The 20,043-nt window shown below is 37.0% G+C and overlaps 1 protein-coding gene across 1 annotated transcript in view; it reads left to right on the forward strand.

The window, feature by feature from the left end:
- tbc1d22a (TBC1 domain family member 22A) overlaps positions 1-20,043 on the forward strand; it is a gene marked incomplete at its 3' end in the record, with an annotated part of 48,915 nt that overhangs the window by 21,764 nt on the left and 7,108 nt on the right. The window contains exons 6-7 of the mRNA XM_015397389.1: positions 6,651-6,721; positions 19,011-19,139. Of these exons, the coding sequence (XP_015252875.1) occupies positions 6,651-6,721; positions 19,011-19,139 (200 nt within the window). The remainder of the gene's footprint in view (positions 1-6,650; positions 6,722-19,010; positions 19,140-20,043) is intronic.

The raw sequence follows: 20,043 nt of genomic DNA on the forward strand, positions 1-20,043 counted from the left end.
CTTCTGGTCGCATGCGGTAGCCGCGCAGATGCTGTGAGAGGGGTGGAGCTTGGAGGTGGGGCATGAGTGAAGCAGAGAGGGTGGGGGAGTGGCGTGAAACCTGTTTTTCTTCAAATTTTCAGTCGAAGTCTGCTCTCTTAATGTTACAGACTGCAGCTTTAAGGACTTAATAGGCATTAAAATTCATTAAATGTGTTTATTGCGGCATTTAAAATTCTTTCTTAAAAAAAACAAAACAAAACATTTTTATAAAAACTATTTCGTCAGACATATTATATCATGATATATTTGCATGGAACTGCTTCCAGTTGACCACAAAGACGTATGTTCGGAAAAGAAGCTTGAGTCAGAGAAAAAGCTAGTGAATGGGGAACAATGCCAAATTCAACAAAAGTGGTTGGAAAACGAGGAATTCGGGGCATGGCTGCAGCCTGTTTACGGGTACCTGTTGGTGGCATTAAAATTTCTTCTAAAAGCATTAAAAGAGCATTAAAAATTATTAAATTAGAGTTATTCATTCCTGTATAGACCCTGTATCTAGAAGTAAGTAAAATTTTCTTAAATTAAGTGTATTTATCCTTAATTTGAGTAGGTAAATGAGATAGTTTCTCAATGTAGTGAGCATTTTTACTATTAAACACTTGAAATAAGGCAATGCAATTGTGTTTTCTTATTTTAATATAAATTGTCTTGTTTCGTTGGCAAAATGTCTCTTTACCTCCTCAATCTAATAACAAATGCACTTATTTTAAGAAAAAAATGACTTATGTAGTTTTAGATTTTTTCCATTGTAGATCCAAACTGCTTTAGTTCATAAAAAACGTTATTAAAATGTAGCAGTGGTCCAGTCAAAGTTCATACCTCAACCTGACTGACACCCTGTAGCAGGAAAGTAGACGAGTTTTCTAAGCTAATGAAAGTTGAAGGTAAATAGAGGTCAGAAAAAGCTATTATCTATTGAGTTGGGTTTCTACACTAAGTCTACTTTGGTTTGATTATTAGATAATGACATCCACTATAATGTGGTCATTACCTCATTTTATGAGCTATTAAGCATCTAATGATTAACAGCGGTAGGCAGTTTAGTTTTTTTGTCAACAGGTGTTTATATTCTGAATATCCTCTAGCAGACTGCCCCTACAACCATTCTCGTAACAGAGCACTAGATTAATAGGGTGAAATTAGAAAAGCTTATAGTTTGAATACAGTTTTCCAATCTAGTAATACAGCAGTAGGTTGCATCACCGCTCAGACAGCCGAGCTGTCGGCCTGTAAGGAAGCAGATCTTATGTTTGGCTGACTCTGCAGTGATCTGGATCTGCTGGGGAGAGTTTGGAAGACATCAGTGAGCAGGATTAGACCTTTTTTTTGCTGCTGCTCAGGTGCTGCTAGTTAAATTCTCCCAATCATGTATGTAGCCTCCCTGAGTGGTTTCTACATTCAGGATGTAAAGAGCAGTGGCCATCTATTACCTCTATACCTCTTCTCCTCGCTTTGCCTCTTTTGGTGAGATTAATGTTAGGTAGGTGAAATATAATGCAGTTTAATTAAGCCCAAGCCACCAAGATTCATGAACTCATTTCTTTGTCTGACAGTACAAATGAAGGTTCAAAGGGTATAAGGAAAGAGAGGAGGGATCTTTGATGAGGTGTTGGGGGAAGTAGGAGGGGGAGTTTGCACACGGTGACTTTAAAGTCGTCTTCAAAACTTTGGTCCAGTTAAAAGTGGATGCAGTTGTGAGTTATACAGGTTGCAAAATCTATTACTATTTAGGAAGTTTTTAGACTAAGTTTTCTTTAGAAGATCTTGTGGCTCTATGAACTTCTCTCTACAGCATTCAGACAGGAAACAGGAAATGAAAAGGGGGGAAGACATGCAAATAAGATGGCAGTTCTGGAATCTGCAAAACAGCTAATTTAGTCTTTACCAGCTCCTTCTTTCCCTGTTGGAAAAGCATCAGCACACCATGATGCTGCTATGATGCATTCATGTATGTTTAGCACTGCAACACATATTAACCAAATAAAGGGAGTTTAAGTTTATTAATTCAAAAGAAGTCTCTTAAGGGGGAAAAATAACCTCTTAAAATGTCTACATGTCAGTGAAGCTACAAATCCAGAGAGAAAAACATACATGTAGCAGTTTATCTAAAATCGAAGCTTTTAAAACAAAAACCCCATTCTCTGCTTTTACTTGCAAACCCTTTTAAGATGTCAAAAGCTAAAGTGGAACAAAAAGAAGGCAATTTGAAAGCGTTCAGGGTTTCTTTCCTGTCTAACGCCGCTTTTCCTCAATATTTTTATTTTCTTTTTTTTCCAAATACTGCTGCTGCAAAGGTAGCCTTGAGATAATCGAAACCTTCCCACACTGTGGAGCACTGACTCCTCTGAACTAACACAGCCATGCTGTGCACTAGATCACTGTATTGGATTTCTATATAATTAAAGCCAGCGGGGGACAAGGTAAGGTAGAAATTTTAAGTGGAAGATGTGCAGGAACTATAGTGAATAAATAGCCGCCCTCATCAGGTGAACAAGCTCTAATGTGTTTCACTCAATTTAGCCAATGGAGTTAGCCCATTGCTATTTCCTATTATGTTATCTGTCACTGGCCCTACATTGCATTTGCCTTGAAGAACAGGCAAGGCAGAGTCATTTGGCAGCGCTAATCAATACTGTTCACTCTGCGCGAAGGCCGTATCAATTTCCAGGCACTGCCTTGAATAAGAGGTGAGAAGGAATTTGGCTTATTCATTACCTGCATTTCAGATTTTTATTTTTTTGTATTTGAACTCTGAAAAGTGTTTTCAGGCAGCTGCAATTAATTTCCTAGTAAATCAGTTTGCCCTCCGCCATCGCTCCAAGAATGCTGCTAAATTGTTAGCTGTGCAATCACAAGCAAAGAGATTTCATTCCTTTTTTTTTCATGGTTGTCTCAGTTTTGCCCTGGCAGCTTGTCTTGTTGAATAATAAAGGTTTGAATGCAGAGGGAGGCCTGTCGGTGAATAATAAACGATTCAGTGTTAGCACAAGCTCATATAGGAACCCTCTTGCCTTCATGATATACTGCCAGAATGCATCTAGTCTGTTTTGGATACACTAAACTCTCAGGACACTCGGCTTAAAGCGGTGGCCGGGATGCAGCTCTCTCATTCTTTATCTCTGACCTGGTGAAGGGAGCATCCATCCATCATGATGCTGCTCCCTCTGTGAAGACAAATTTGCCTTTCCTTCTTTGCAGTTACAATTCAGTCTCATTTGACCAGAGAACTGTCGCTCTCTCCCCATTAACGGCTGGGTCAAACTAAACTTTTAAGTTTTTTTTTTTTCTTTAAATGAATTTCTTCTTGCCGTTGTTCCGTAAAGGCCAAATTTGTGGAGTGGATGACTATTGGCTGTCCTATCGACAGATTCACTCATCCCAGCAGTGGATCTCTGCAGCTCTCCAGAGTCGGCACGCGTCCCTAAACTTCTGATTAATCTCTTGTTTTTCCATCAGTTTAGGTCAAAGAGCGGGTCTGGGTACATTTCTGTTGCTCGATGAAATGTTCAAAGCTACAGATAACATTTTATAACCTAACCCTGCTTTAAAGTTCCCTCCAACTCTTCCCTAATGTGCTGCAGACCTTTCTGAAAGCACATGGAGTCTTACTATCCCATCCTCATCTTTGCACCTTAACTTTATTGAACAGGGGTTGTGAGTTCTGTTGTGAAGTGAAACCCAAACGATTTTGATCTATTTCCTCTTGCTCCTTTATGTGTAATCCTCCAGATTAACCAAAAGTATGCCCAAAAGCACTTCTACAGACAAAAGCTTTTGTGCAAAGATATTTTTCTGTCCTGAGAAAGGATCTTTATGGACAAATTGCTTTCAGTAGCAGTTCTCTGATGTTCATTTTATATGAAAACGGGGTGAAATAGAAGACACGCGATTCTTAAAACACTCTGGGCAAAGTACTTTTTCCTTCAATCACTGCTGATCCCCATACTCCCATATCCTTTACGGCCACGGTGTGTGTTTGAGCGGAGGTGTATGGGCTGGCTGAAACCTTGCATTAAGCCATATTTTCCTAGGTCCTCATGAGCCCAAAGGGGATTACTCTCCACCAATTTAAAAGTTCAATTTGCAGCTCTCCATCAGATTCATTTTACATTATAGCCTGCAGGTCTTCCACCCAGCCTGGGGAAAAAGTAGTTAATAGTCCACTTCTAACCCATCATATTTTTAGTGCCAAAAAGACAGATGGGAACAGAAGTTTGGAAATTGAGGATAGGGGTAGTTGCCAACTTGCTATCAGGGTAAGAGAAATGTGATCCACTTGGATGAAGCTGTTTTTAAAGCTGATTTCAGAACTTATAATTGAGGTCAAACCCCACAGTGTATAAACATATGTAGCATTGAAAAATTATGCTGATATATATTATTTTGTTTAAAAAAGATATTTTGCCACACATTAGTCTTACCACCATGCATTTTTACTAAATACTAATATCTTAATTTTATTTTAAAATCATCTACACCTGAAGAACACCTGAACAAAACTTTGTGAAAACAATCTGCCTATTTTATTATTCTTTTTTTTTTATCCATCCGGCAATAATTGGCGAGATAAGAAACCAAGGCAAACTCATGCAACAACTGATGTGCCATGAGTCTGATAGTTTTTTAAATATTTAAAGAGAAAATAACCCATAAATATTTTTTTTGTACCTAAACAAAAAAAGGGTGCTATTTTAAGGCCACTATTCAAATTTTTCCATTTGTTTTTTAAAGCTGTGGTGCCCTCTATGGAATGACGATGTGACCACCGCATTTAATTTTTCTATCGGTTGAAATGGTACAACTCTAAATCGAACTTCAATGTTTGCTGAGTTGGATTTTGCTTGGAACTGGGAAGCTGAAGATATTTAATATCCAATGTGATGATAATTTTTTTTTTTTTAAACAAAGCTTTCTAGTGACACTCATTCTCCTTTTGTGAGGGTCAGGTTGATGTCTGATAGTGATCATGTTTAATTAGTAGTATAATAGACTACAGCAAAAATATCAGGTTTTAGAAAACCTGAATTGAGCATCACCAACTGCTTTAGTCAGCATTACTCATATCACATTCACTGTTACCTTCCTTGTTAAACCCCTTCTGCTCATCGCCACACCCAACCAGGTCTCCTGGCAAGGCCCACTTTGGTACCCTTTTTTAAAAGTTGGTTCAGGGGGTAGGGTTATACTTCAAGTTAAGTTAGACTTCAAGACAAAGTGTAACTTAACTCATTCTCTAAACTTAAGTTTCAAGCGGCATACACTACTGATAAACATACTTAGCCTGACTATTGCTAGCACATGTTAGCATGTGTTCTGTAGAAAAATATGCTCAACTTAGATTTAAAAAAGGCTGCTAACATTTCTGTACTGGGTATTTTTTGCTGACAGAGGTTGAAACACAAAACAAAGATCAAGCAGCTTTTCTTTACATTAAGCCTTACTGTTATCTGTTCAAAGTGTTGCTCTCTCTCACTCCTTCACAGCCTTAAAAGCTACAGAGATTATTGGAAATAAAAATATTTTTTTTATCCATTCCATAAACGCCTCACCAGTGTCTAAACTAGTAACTGAATGCTGCTCTGAAGAGGTTTCGTTTATAGATGAAGAATTTAATGACCCAAATTCTAAAGCTCAGAAACAGTAGTGGGGATATTACGATAGGGAGAGGAGAGAACAGCCTGCAGTTCAAACTGAGAATCCTGCTCTTTTTGTACCACCTAGGACCGCATCATACCAGAATATCAATGTGTGCTGTATTACAATCACTTAGATGCAATATCTGGCAGGATTTTAATAGTTAAAATGTTCCATATGCAGGTTTAGCTTTGGTTCATACTGTTAGGCACATGTGTTTATTTTTAGTGCATTAATTGATAAAGCTTACAAAGAGGGGTTTGAGCATGATGAGAAAGAAAGAAGAGATTAAGTAAAAGTTTAGTTATTAAATCAATACCGTCAACATTCTGCTGTATTATCCCAATGACATGTTTCCTGGTGTTGTGCAACCCCTAATACCGCCTTAATTATTTAACACAACTTTTGCACTTGAAGTAGAGAGCTGAAAAAACACATTGATATTGAAGTTTTAAGAAAGAAAAAAGAAAAACCTTTAGAATTATGTTACTGTGCATCCCGGATGTGAACCTGCAGAGTTGATCTCAGTTCAGTTTCCCCTCTTAAGAATTCCATCCAACAAAGCTTTCCTTTGTTATTTTTGGCATATGAGATATCCTCTGATTGCCAATTTATCTGAATAATATCTGCTTTGAAAATGTTGAAACACCTAAATGACTTGTTCTTTTTTTTGTGAAATACCATTTCTAAACTGGTAGATAACATATTTCCTCATATCTGTTTCAAAAGGACCACATATCCCGTGACTCTCTTTAATTTCCATTCATGATCGTCTCACTTTACCACTTAAATAGATAATAAATTCTTTTAACCTTTACATTATTTTTTTTCCTTCATCTTTTCCATTTATTCTCCTACAACTTTATTAGATCCTAGATGTTTATACATTATATATGCTGTGTTATAAAGAGCATTTCTTGTTTTGGTTTTCTTTCTTATTCAAATGAAAAAATCGTGTTTTTCTTGTCTTGCAGACGAACTCCGGAAATTAAGCTGGTCTGGAATCCCGCGACAAGTTCGGCCGATTGCCTGGAAGCTCCTCTCAGTGAGTTTCCTTTCAGCCACATATTTCCACACAGCCTCAACATAAGCATAAAGCATAAAAAATACTCACAAAACCAACTCCTTCATAGCACAATAAACCAGGAAGTTATACAGATTCATAAAAGCTCAACTGAGCACAGGCACATAAAAACACAGATAAACCCTCACAAACGATAAAAACACACTAAAATACACAAAGTTGCCACCATGCTTTTTTTTCTCCCTTATCCTTTCCTGTTTTGATTTATGAAGACCAAGAGCCCCCCTTCCCCCCCTTCCAAACTTCAATAGGGAAAATTAATTGTGAGGCACAAATAATTTATTCATGAGAGGCACGTTGTGTTTACTCATTAAGCCATTGTTGTGGTGTACAGCTCTTAGTCTGCTGAGGAAAGTCTGGCTTTCTGAACGCCACGACTCTCCCATTAATTACAGCACAATAGCTAATGTGCCGCAGAAAAGATGTCATTGAAGGTGCACGGATGTATGTGTGCCTGTTTGTGCTGCTTTTTCCGCCGGTTGGAGGTTACCGATTGTCTCTTTAGCTGAACGGCGCCTTTGTTCGGTGCTCAGCTCAGATGGAGGCTTATAAGCGCTGAACTATTGTTAGTGTATGGATATTGTATGTAGTTGTGTTGGATTCTGGCTGTAAAGCTAATGTACCATACATAAACCCTCATCAATGGTTTGTTCATGTTTTTGTTCCTTGTATATCTTAGTCTCTTGGTTTTTGTTTGAGTGTATTGTGTTGGGGTGCATTAGAGGAATAGGATCCATGACTCAATGATATATTGATTACTCTCATGGGTTTATTTTATGGTTTTGGCTGCTGAAATGGCCTTTTAAAAAACAAGCTGCATTATTAAAGCACTTGAAAATAGCATGGAAGCCTACAACTCTAGAGATATACGTGGGTTTAACTGCCTTCAGGGCTATTTTTTTGCTTAAGGAAGCCAGGAGTTGAACCATAGACTGTGTGATTTATGGATTCTCTACCTTGTAAAACTTTTATTGCTTTCAAGCCAAACCTTTGGATTGTTTTACCAAGCCGGATCAAAGAGAGAGGTTTAAAACAGAGTTTGGTTTCAAAACAACATCCAAAGGTTTGAAGATCTCACTGAGCCATGGTTAGTGCGTCGTCTGAAAGCGGAAAGAGAACTGCAAAGCTACGAGGACATGGCCATTTGCAAGCACAGTTTGCCCTCTCACAGTTAATGACTGGCATCATCAGAATTACAGAGAAAACTAGATAATATTGCCCTCTGCATTATTTATCAGTGATTGACGCCAATTCATGTTTCCCTTTTAAAAGATATAATGGAAAAAACAGCTAACAATGACCATACTTTGCCATCAGGACCAGTCAGCTGATTTATAAGCTAAAAAGACACTCATAGTAGTTTCACTTATTAATTTACTGTCTTTTTTTGACCCTAGAGTCAACTCAGATTTCTTTAGAGATATTTGGCAGATATCCTCTAAGCACTCATAAATTGAGCATACTGCTTTATGGGCTTTAGGCGTTAAGGTATCCTGCCTCCAGCTCGGTTTTAGGACCAGAGAAGCACTAAATAATACACTTACCCCTCTTGGGGGGGGAAAAAAAAAAAAAAAAAAAAAAAAAAGGCAAATAAAAAATCTCTAAACTTTATCTACTAAATATAACACAGGTATAAAATGTACATTTGGCTTGTATAAGGTTTTTATGATGGGATTGTAAAGCACACTGTTGTGCTTTAAGAACATTTGCTGCCTAAACAGTATTTCATACCTCGTAAAAACATAACTGACCAGTACACATAATAGACTAACAACCATCCCCCACCTGTTGCTGCACAGCGCTGGTGAGATGGCTCAAAGAATGGTACTATGCTTTTCCTCGTGGACAGATATGACAAAATAAGCCATTTGGAAATATTTTTATTTGACAAAAACTCCCCACAAAAATAACTACCTGTGTCGCTTGTTAATGGCGCTGTCACACCTTGATGATTTAGCCAGTGTATGCCGACGTTGAAAAAATTAGGCAAAAAACGCTGGCGTAAGTTGGATAAGTTAAGGGTAAGTTTTGTATGATTTATGGGCTCTCTGAAACACGCTGGCACTGGACATGCCAGCTTTTTCTCATACGTGGGCCATAAGTTGCAGATAAACGATGTGATCGTTAACACACGTTAATTGTAAGTTACTCATAAGTCGTAGTGTCTAGCTATCGCACCTGTATCATCCGTACAATAGGTTTAGCGTGAAGGTTAGTTTGAGGGATTCTCCGTGCGTTCAAGCCCACAACCAACAAAATTCCTAGCAGACATGATGCTGAATTGGCTGCGATTGAAAACCTTTCTTTCTTTTTCTTTTTTCGGAGGGTGGTAAACAGCAGCTAGGTTAATACTATGGATGTGGAGTTTAGAGAGATCTTCTTCTTGCGCTTTTTCTGCAGGCCGGGCGTCTCCGGGCGCATTGCTGCACCCCTCAGGACACTGGCTCGTGACATTTCATAGGCATTACGCTGCCGTGCGTTATGCATAAGTTAGCCTGTCAGATATACGTTTTGTACTTGTTATGAATATTGTATTTATATGACAAAAAGTGAAAAAATACATAGAAAGTTTACCGTATGCCAGCATTTCACAAGATTCCTGGATGTTGGCATAAGCTGGCTAAACCGTCAAGGTGTGACAACGCCATAAGGTAACTGCTTTTAAACTAAAGTCGTCTAGCCAAAGAGAAAAGTCAGCTAACCAACACTGAACCATCAGGTTTTTGTAGTTTCTGTTTAACACTTTAAAGAGTTAAGAGTTTGATTGAAAGGGTTTAAAGCTTTCACAGGCTGCTTTTTTGCTTAACTCAACATAAGAAATAAAAAAGCAGCTTTATTAGAACTATTATTACATGTTTGACCAAATTGTTAGATAATTTTATCAGCAGAAAGAATAATTTTTCTTCTGGATAAAAGAAAAAGAGGATTATTATATGGCGACTGTTTTTAAATGTTGCTCCAATGCTGTTACTTACTTTAATGAAGCAACTGTATTGGTCCTTTTCTTCAAAGGACCAGAATAAGTAGCATTAAACTTGGAAAAAAAGTGGATGATCAACCAACATGGTGTACGCAGAGAATATAACTTGTTTGTTTCACCCCAGTTAAATTAGATTATGTGCGTCACTGGCAGTTTGACAGCAGTTGTCAAAAGATAATCTATGGCATAGAAGTTAATGATAGTAATACATATTTTTGATCACTCAAAGTGCTACAAACCAAAAATAAAAGAAAACAATGAAACCAGCGAATGTTAGATTTAAAGCATTCGATATAAAGGTTGGAGGAGAGGATCTGCTTCAATTGGAGTTCAAGTATTTTGGTTTCTTGATCACGAGGGAGTTTTAGGACGGTGTTCCAGGCTCTTCACGAGGGTTTTTCTCCACCATCTCTCATTGTACCAATGGCGGTTTTGTAGCCGCAATAACATCAAATACGAGTTTAGATTCTTTTGCATATTAATACATTTGCATGGTTGGGTTTTTAGCATAAGATCTGCATTTTCATGAAGGCGCACAGAAAATGGTTTGCACTCACTGTTTGCTTGTTTTACACATGCAATTAAAATTGCATTGCTTTGTAGATCAGCTTTGCACGTTCTAACAATGTTATATATGGTCTAAGTTTGTAGTTTTTTTTTTTTTTTACATCATTTTGACTTTTATTTTTTTTGTCTATGTTGGGAGTCAAGTCCTCACCCTCTGTAGCTGTACTAGTACATAAACTTTTAAATTAACTTCTCTGCTATGGTGTCACTGAGCATTTTGCTTGATCGGCTTATTTCGTTTTTATTTTTCCAATCAGCAAGGCACGCTTTAATAACCCCTCTTTTTCACTTGACGACTCTATAAGTTTCCATAAGACGTATTCACTTTTACCTCCATGATCTACTGTCCTCACTGTTTTAAGCAGGTGAGGAAACAATAAAAAAAAGCCAGGGACAGTATTCTGCAACAAGAAAGCGAGGAGAGCAGTAATAACGGCTTTTGATAGCTTTTTTTTTTTCATTAGCCGAAAAAGCCTCTGTAAGGTCGCCTCAAGCCTCTCAAACACACGCACTTAAACTTCCTATTTTTCACAAATATCGGCTTATTTCATTTGTTTAAAGAGCACTTGGTGTCCAAGCCTAAAGGGGAAAGGAAGAAATTAAATGGCTTTGCCAAAAAAAAAAAAAAAAGAAGCAAAACAGAGGAAGAAAACCATGCCCTGTAGCAAAATGTACATTTGCTAATGGAGTGTGGCTGTTAAATGTGAAATGGTTGGAGAGGAAAGAAAAAACTAACTGGCTGCGGAAATATTGATAAGGCTAAAGGGCTTTATGAAATACATCAGAGAGAGGCAGCAGCTGGGACAGATTCCCAGATTATTATGTTAATAGTTACCATACAGCAGCATATAATTACATTCCCTCAGAGTAGAGAACAATGCATTTTCTTTTCATTTTGATGTACTTATGTCTGCCCTTCTTCTTCATTCATCTAGGATGCACCCTTTGAGATTTTGTACTTTTATTTTTTCATCACTTTGCGGCCAGATTTTATCACAAACCGACAAGAAATGGGGCATAAGTGTATTGTTGAATGCACGTTTATTTTTTTATCTAAAGAAAATATGAGCAGTATTGACTCAGCCCTATTGCGTCAATACCGCGACCTTTTTGCTTGAAGCCCTGCTGTTTTCTATAACAGCCTTTCACATCTGGACTAAAATGTCTTCCCATCCATCTGAGCATTTATACAGTCTCTGATTTAATCCATTTTACCTAAGCCATTTTGTCACTAAATATGTTTTTTCTTGTGAACCCGCTAAGTTTCAAGTCTTTTGCAGCATCTCCCACATAATGATGCTGCCACTATCTTCACCTTATGCTTTGCTCAGGGTTTTTTTTTTTTTTTTTTTTCATCAAATTTTTAAACAATTGGGCGATCTGTAGAAATGATTGGTATTTACTTACTTTAATATATCAGAGAATTGGTAAACTTATCATTAGTTTCTGATGTTCAAACTCACTCAGAAAGCGATTTTATCATTTAAGAGTAAAACACATGTTCACATCATTGAGCTTAGGAAGTTAGCTTAAAGACTCTATCGATTTTTCTCTGCTTCCATAATACACAAACTAGGCATCAGAAGGTGTGAGATGTTTCTTTAAAAATACAGATGGGAAGGCACTCAGGGGATGAGAAGTTTAATTTTAATCCATCTTCTGTTGTGCTCACTCTGGGACAGATTCCAATCTGCTTCCAGGATAATGTTTTCCTGCAAAGTGGAAATCAATTTAGAGAGGAGACTAAGTAAAAAGAACAGTTTCATTTAAATCCCCCAAACGTTTTCCCAAAGCATATTTTCTATGTTTTTTTTTTCTCCTTTAGGATTTACTGAGGCGGAGTTTCCTTAAGGGTGTTTTTTTTAATATTGCTGGGAAGAATAAAGAGATGAGGTGTATGTAGACTAACTGTTTAAAGGAAGATGCGTTTTACACCAGCAGTCATGCTACAGTAGTATTTGACAATAATAAAAAATGGTGTTTAACACCTTAACTTCCACTGCCAGATATCGGTACGTTTTTATGTGAAACCCAGCATATTATACCTCTTTAGGTATACCTCCTAAGGAAAATGACATCAACTCAAATGTAAGCCAATCATACACTAAAAAAGCCAATACTTAATCATTCGTAATCAACTCAGAATTCACAAATATTAAATTTTACCTTAATTCCTGCTCTGCGATCAGGAAAAACTTCAGAAAATGGCAAAAATAGGCTAATTCTGTCTATAACACTCCACAGAAAAGTAAAATTCAGTTATATTTACCCAAAAAATAAACTCAAGCATCGTAATAATTCACCAAATGTTGTTTTTTCCCCCTCCCATAAAATAGTAAAAACATATGGATGCAAACATAATCCATCTCCACAAGGATACTTGATAAAAATGACATGCCATTTAAGATCATCTACGTTGCGTGGATGTATTCACTTACATATTTACTCCATACATAGGCGGTAACTTCCATTTTGACTACCCACAATGCTTTGGAAAATTCCTCTACTTAAAAAAAAAAAGGCCCTCCCCATTTGCATGGGTCACATAGATTTGTTCAGCTGGTTTTCCACAATATTATGACCGATCGAGCATTGATTGACATATTTTGTTAGCCAATAAGATAAGCTTTGTGACGATATATCGGAAGTTTAGGGGCGGGCTCAAAATATAGGGTTTATTTACCTGCGTAAGGCGTTAGGGGAGAGGAGAACCTAGTGGTTATGCACAGAGAGGACGTTCACGCTTCACAATTAGAAATATTGGAAAAAAAAAAAAGGTTCTTGAATGAAAATTTGTGTAAATTTAAACATAGAAGTGTGTTTTTTTATGGTTAATTAGTCATATAATTTAAATAAACAGGTTTTCCAACATGTGTCAAAATTTGGCACATTTATGCCGATTGGACCTTTTACATACACATCTGTTAATAGTTTCATAAGGCTTCTGACTAGAGATCTAACATTTTACAGTTGTTGTCCACAACATGAACATGTGCAATAAGTGGGAGAAGTCAATTATGAATTATACAAAGATATAACATGTTAAAAATGACATTTCTTTTTTTTATTCGAGGAGAAAAAAAGTGTTTTTTGGACATGTTTAAGGTCATATAGCTCTTATGTTAATCCTACAGAGTCTGTAATCAGAAACTAAAAGGTTTTAGCTTTCAAATGAGATATATCACAAGCATGTGGAATTTATATTGGTTTACTGGCCAATATCATTTTTGGTATGCAATACATTTGTGCACAAGCAATTAAAGGCGGGTGTTAAGGATAAAAGGGGGAAAAAAGCCAATCTTAATTCAGTTTTTTTAAATTAATACATTTTAGGGGCAGCATTAGGGTTATGTAATTTTAGAAGGTCAGTTTACCCCTTGTACTTTTTGAAATTTATTTTTTCAATTGATAAAAGGATTCGAAGAGATTCATTAGGAGGACAATTTAAAGCAGCGTGTCAGGCTGACAATATTTGTAATATTAATAAAACACATAAGTAGAAATGGTAGCAATGTTTTAATTTTACTGTTGATATCCTGGTGCCGTCCAACTGGGGAATAATGCAGCTGCATTAGTGAGTGCCCTCCTTTAAGCTGGCCATTAACCTTCAACTCTTCTTCCCCCCGCCTGGCAGCCTGCACCTCGCACTTGAGCCCAGCGCTTTGTAACCGGCCTGTAGCGCTTTGTTTTTGTGAGTGTTTACGCAAGCTAGCCGGTGTTTGCATATGGAGCCGCCTCAACGTGTGACGCTTGGAATGTTTTGGCAGAGGGACTGCTGGGTAGAAAGTCTGGGGTGGAGAGGGGGCGGGCATAAACATGGCCAATGTTCAGCCTGATCTGTGCTGGCACAAACATGGCCGTCTGGATGCATGGCAGCGTTGGCTGGGAGGCAGTGTAGATGAGGAAAAGAATCATGATGAAGGAAATGATGTGAGCTGTAAAATTAGATATTACATGTGGGTTTAATTGTCATGACAAATACATGACTGGAATAGAAATAATTGACAGCTTGTTTATATTGTTTCTAACAGCTCAGTTCGCTTTGAACCATTCTTAGGGTTTGAATGTGTCAGCCAAGAATATATCAATCTGTTTGTGTGTTGTAAGAAACAAATAACCCTCAATACTTCTTGAACCTTTAAGAACCGGAGTCTGGGGACTCCACAGTAAACAGCAAAGAGGAAACAGTCTGCTGAAAATACATGGTTTGTTTGTCTCTCAAGGCCAAAAATTGAAATCTTACATCTGAAAAAACAGCTAAATTGGTATATTTATACATCTTTGCAATGCATTTGCAGAATCCTTTATATTTGCTCTTGATGACAAAGTTTTATTATTTACAGTTGAAACTCTACAAAGAAAAGATACTTTTCCAAGATCTTTAGGGAAAAACAAACTTCCTCAGCTTTCTTGCATAAGAATAAGAAGAACTGCCTCTTTACTTGGTTATCCACTCGGAGGAAGATAGCAAGAACAGCTTGTTTTTGTTAAAATTGTGAGGTTTTATCAGGCCTCAATTTAAGTTTTAATAGTTTTAAAACTTTTAAGTCATGTTTGTTTTAGAATCTGCCCAAAATCCAGCAGATATTGTTTTCTCCTCTGGCTGCGCTCCTCTTTCTGCTGGTTGCATAAGCTGGACTGCATAGGGATGCCCTCTCATTCTCGCATTCCCACACACATAACTAAGAAGGCCAGGGCAGCACCAAACTTTAGCCACACAGCTAAAAGTTTGCAATAGCTCATTTGGCAGCCCGGTTGAGAATCCCCCCAGGACCCCCAACCAACAATACATATATTAAAAAAAACAAAATAAAAACTGACTCGGGATCCTAACACAATTAATAGAACAGTATCTATTCACTGTAAGAGTATCGTTACTTCAGGACAATATTACTTAAAGATATAGAGGGTGATCTTTTATTTCCAGGTGAATCATCTAAATAAGCGGTCCTCTTAATTGGCAATCATACTTTCAATAGCTCCGTTTGTGCTGGTTTGTGCAGCAAAAACAGATGTTAACTGACCTTTGATGACGTCTACAAAATATTAATATCATTGAAATGATAGCAGTACAAATGAAAACTTTTGTCATACAAAAATATAAAATTTTAAAATTTATTTTAAATATAAAATATTTGAAATAAATATATTTTAATATATTTTCAAATATATACATTTTTTGTACTGCTATCATTGTTAATATATTTAATACATTAATAATTGTTTGTAGAAGTAATCAAAGGTCAGTGAACATTTGTTCATTCTGAAACTCTGAATTTCATATAAATTATAAGTTGCTAACCTATGATTATATAATTTTAACCTGTAAAAAATGATAGTGGCACAAACGAAAACGTTTTGTCTAATCTGAAGAAGGTGGGGGGGCTGGTTGACCTTTTGACCTTTACATTTTCATTAATATCTTCAAAGCTAAAGCAGCACAAACGCCAATTTTTGCTGCACAAACGTTTGACACTAATTTTGTCTGATTTGAAGAAGGTGGGGGGGCCAACTTCACTCAGGTCTTGAAATACGTAAATGATAAATAACATTTGCTAAATGATGGGATCTAATTAAAATCATTATCATTTTAAAATTAAATTCGAACAGGACTAAATCTCTTTATAGACTTTTCAGAAGTTATTAAACAAACTTTATTGGACCTTAAATAATATCTTTAACAAGTGTCAAAAGTTAAAAAAGAAAACAAGCATCTGGAATGAAATAATTATCTAAATTATGCTAGATGTGTATCAGAGAAACAATCGGCAGTTTAACACAGGATTTTCCCCCCCATGTAAGTCATCTATCCGTCCTAAATGTCACCTATTTAAAAATTTAGTTAATTTGATAATGAACTGTGAAATTAAATAAACAAAACAACATCTGTTGTATTGTAAATACCCTTAACACAGTTACCAAGACTACAGTAAATTTAACTTGCAGCAGTTTAAGCTAACTTTAATACATACAAGCCTCCACACAGAACTCCAGCTCCGATGATTCATTTTCCTGCCGTTTTTAGTCACTAGGAGAATTTGCCTTTCATCACGGCAACATCCTTCCCTGTCCTTCGTAGCCTCTTTTGAGCCACTCATGGCTTCCTTTTATGAGTCCATCTTTAGCGCCACTGCTCCTCTCTGTAAACACCGAGGCTCAAACAGTGGTGTGCGCTCGAGGGAGTCCATGCTGGAGCACCTGGAGGGATGCAGTGAGCGGACGAAGGAAGGGGAGTGGGCTGTGTGTGTGGTGGGCGCTAATGTATAACGTGCCTCTGCTTTTGATTTATAACATTTCACATGCACAAAAGCTGTTGTATACAAAAAACACTTACTTTACTCTTATATATTTATTTTTTAAGAGAGAATTTACAAATAAAGGGTTAGGGTTTCATGTTAACTAAATCATTTAAAGCAGAAAATATTTCAAATTTACAAAAAAGTTGCCCTAAAGGAGGATAATTCAAACGGTCAGGCCAGCTGACACCATTGTTCTTGATAAATCAATCTTTGAATGAGGTCTTGCCTAAAATGCTACAATTTGTTTATGGAACTTTTTCTTTGAATAGTTAAATTAGTGAAAAATATTTAATGATTAACGATAAAAAAACATTTTTTTTATATATTTAAAGCATGCACCTCAAATAACATTTAAATGTTAACTTTAATAGAGATCTATCCAGTTTTTAATTTATGAAATATGAGTCACGTTTGGCTCTCCATACCTGCTCCAGTCGCATTTGATCCCATTTATGGGTTTTTACTTGTTTGATTTCTACTTGTGTCATATGTTTAAATTGGACCACAAACTGTTCTGGTCAAAATCTTTCTGAAGCAGTTAAGGCTGTACAGTTGGATTTTGTATTTATTCACTTCCACTGCAGCATTGTAGTTCATATAGTCAGTCAAATTCAAAACTTCTCACAGCACCAATTGGCCCAGTCTTAATTATAAGTTTATCTAGGAAAAAAGGGGAAAAAAAACCTTAACAGAAACTGCTGAATTTTTGCTCCATCAGAGCGCTTTAAGCTCTGACCACCTTCTAAGGCTTTAAATCTAAAGTTCTGTTCGATCTAAAGCTTTACCTGCGGCTTGAGGCGGCTTCTTCAGGTGGGAGCCTTCTACCCTTCATGTTAAGTGATGCAGCTGCTGGCTGACCGTGTACAGAGGGGAAGATTCAGGTTCTGTATTTGCCTGTCTCCACCTGCAGCGCAGCCAGCTTCATGTATAGCAGCCTGACAAACTTCAGAGAAACTGCGTTAGCAGCATAACCAGTTAGAAGGAATGGCTGGTGGGTGTACTTCCCAATACTGCTGTGGATCATCCAAAGAAAGTAATAATAAGAGAAGATTTTATAAAACTTAAGAATAAGGCTGCAATTCTCTTGCAAAAAATAAAAATAAACTATTATTTGTATCAAAAGATATAGGAGCTCATTCAGGGTCCCCCCTCTACCCTAGACTTGAGAAAACGGGCTCAGTTGCCGCCTCCCCATTGGCGGGCGTGCAAAATGTTTTGATGAAAAACAAGAGAAATCCTCAGACTATTAATTCACTAAGGGCATTTTTCTTGATTTGTTCATTTGAAGTCAACATTTCAGTTTTTTTTATTATTACATGTGACAGAGCAACAAATTAGTGGCTACCTGAAGAATAAAAATATATTTCTAATTTAAAAAGACCTCTTAGAAATGTATCACTTCATTAAAAGACTACCATTAACTTGCACCATCCTTCCCTGTGGTTTCTGCATGGTCTTAGACATAAAATGAAGGTGTTACATTTTATATGATCAATTTTAGGTCTTAATTACGTCACAAATTGCTCCCAAATTACATTTAGTGACATAAGGAATTCATACCCTTGTTTGTTGGTGTTTTTGCACTGATTCATAAGTAACTTCAATTTTGAATTTTTTCCATTTATTGGGTTTATTTTGTAGATAAGAGATTTGGATTTATGCAGATTGACAGATAAGTGGATTATTCTTTTACTTTGATCTGTCCTCCATCTGTCAGTCAGTTGTTTGCCATCAATTGATATAAAACTAAAATGGTCTTAGTTCATTTCTAAGGTTTGAATATAACATCCTGATCTGCCACCCTAATGAAGAGAAATTATGATGCTACCCCCACCATGCTTTATTGTGCAAAAGGTGTGTTGATTAACGAGAGGTGCTTTCTTGGTTAATCATTTTTAAACACAGTAAAAAAACCTGCAAGCTTGCATTCGTAATCAATGTAGAAGAAATATGAAATACTTGCTGTATTTGACTTCATTTAAAAGATAATTGGATACAAAAAATGAAGGGACATCATCACTGCATCTCTGTTTAAAAACGAAAAGCTGTAGCTCGCAGTTGATTAGCTTAGCATATAAACAGGAAACTTGTCTGTTTCTCTCCAAATAAGAGTTGCCAGGCAACTGGCAGCGAAAACTACCGAGGCATTTTGCTTTTTTCCCAGCCACAACTTTGCTTTATAACAAGCCTCCTGCTGCTTCAATTAGGATCCAAAACTTACGATGAGTGGTGCCATGCGATTTTTAAAACAGGAGTCTGTTAAAATCCAAAGCACGTCAAATATAGCTCCATTTTAAAATTGAAAGCAAAAGTTTTTCGTGCCCCTCTCCTTTTCTCGCTTCTTACTTTTTTTTTTTTTTTTTTTTTTTTTTTTTTAAATCCTCTCTATGACTTTGCCTTTTAGGGTTATCTGCCTGCCAACGCAGAGAGGCGGGAGAGCGTTCTACAGAGGAAGAGACAAGAATATTTTGGCTTTATCCAGCAGTACTACGACTCCCGCAATGATGAGCACCATCAAGACACATACAGACAGGTATATGCTTAATGGCTCTGTTTTTCTGCTGTTCCATATTCCCCTTTTGGTAAGGGTCTGGATGAGGAATTAGGATTATGTGGCAGGTTAATTTACGCCATCAGATCTAATCTGAGCATTCCTTTTGATTTTCTGGTAGACATGTTTATTTTGCCACCCGTGTTATCCCCTTAGAGAATGATGTTCTTACACCTTTCAGTGATCGTAACGGTTCAGTTAATTTTCCTTCTTGCATACAGAGGTCAGATTATATGCATTATTTCCCAAACTTGCAGATACCGAGATGAATCCCACGAAGAGCCTTTCCAAGGAATCATGAGGTTTCCAACATACCCTCACTGGTCACTTTATTAGGTTGATCTGTGCATGAGTGGATGAATCAATCACCTGCAGCTCTATGCATAGTTATTTAGATAATTTTATTTTCCGAGCTCACATCTGTACCAGCTGAGCATCGTTTAAACAGCAAATTAGGGACCTTCTGGTTCCTACCTGCAGGATTATGCATCATGTCACTAAGCTCAGGTCACCTCAGAGGAGTTAACAATAGATGGTTCACCCTTGGGATGTGAATGTCTAAGCATAGACATAAACGGTCTTTATTTAACAGTAGAATTATTATTTTTTCTGAAGCCCAATTTAAGCTTATTGTGCTTATTTTGTATCCGGATTTATATCCAGAAATTCATCTGCAGGGACTAGTCAATTTTCCTTGTTATAGAGTCCTTTACTCTTGTTCCTGATGTATTTCCTGGACTGTTTGTGTCATGGTCAGTGTCAACATGAGCGCATGATCAGGCTCTATTCAGGGCAGGGACAACCAGCTTCAAAGAGCTGCTTAAATGAGCACTTTTCCCTGGCTTTGAAAATCTCTCTATTTTTTTTTTTTCCCTCTTTTTTTTTT

The sequence above is a fragment of the Cyprinodon variegatus genome, unplaced genomic scaffold (genome assembly GCF_000732505.1).
Source record: "Cyprinodon variegatus isolate N-32 unplaced genomic scaffold, C_variegatus-1.0 Scaffold28, whole genome shotgun sequence".
Lineage (NCBI taxonomy): Eukaryota > Metazoa > Chordata > Actinopteri > Cyprinodontiformes > Cyprinodontidae > Cyprinodon > Cyprinodon variegatus.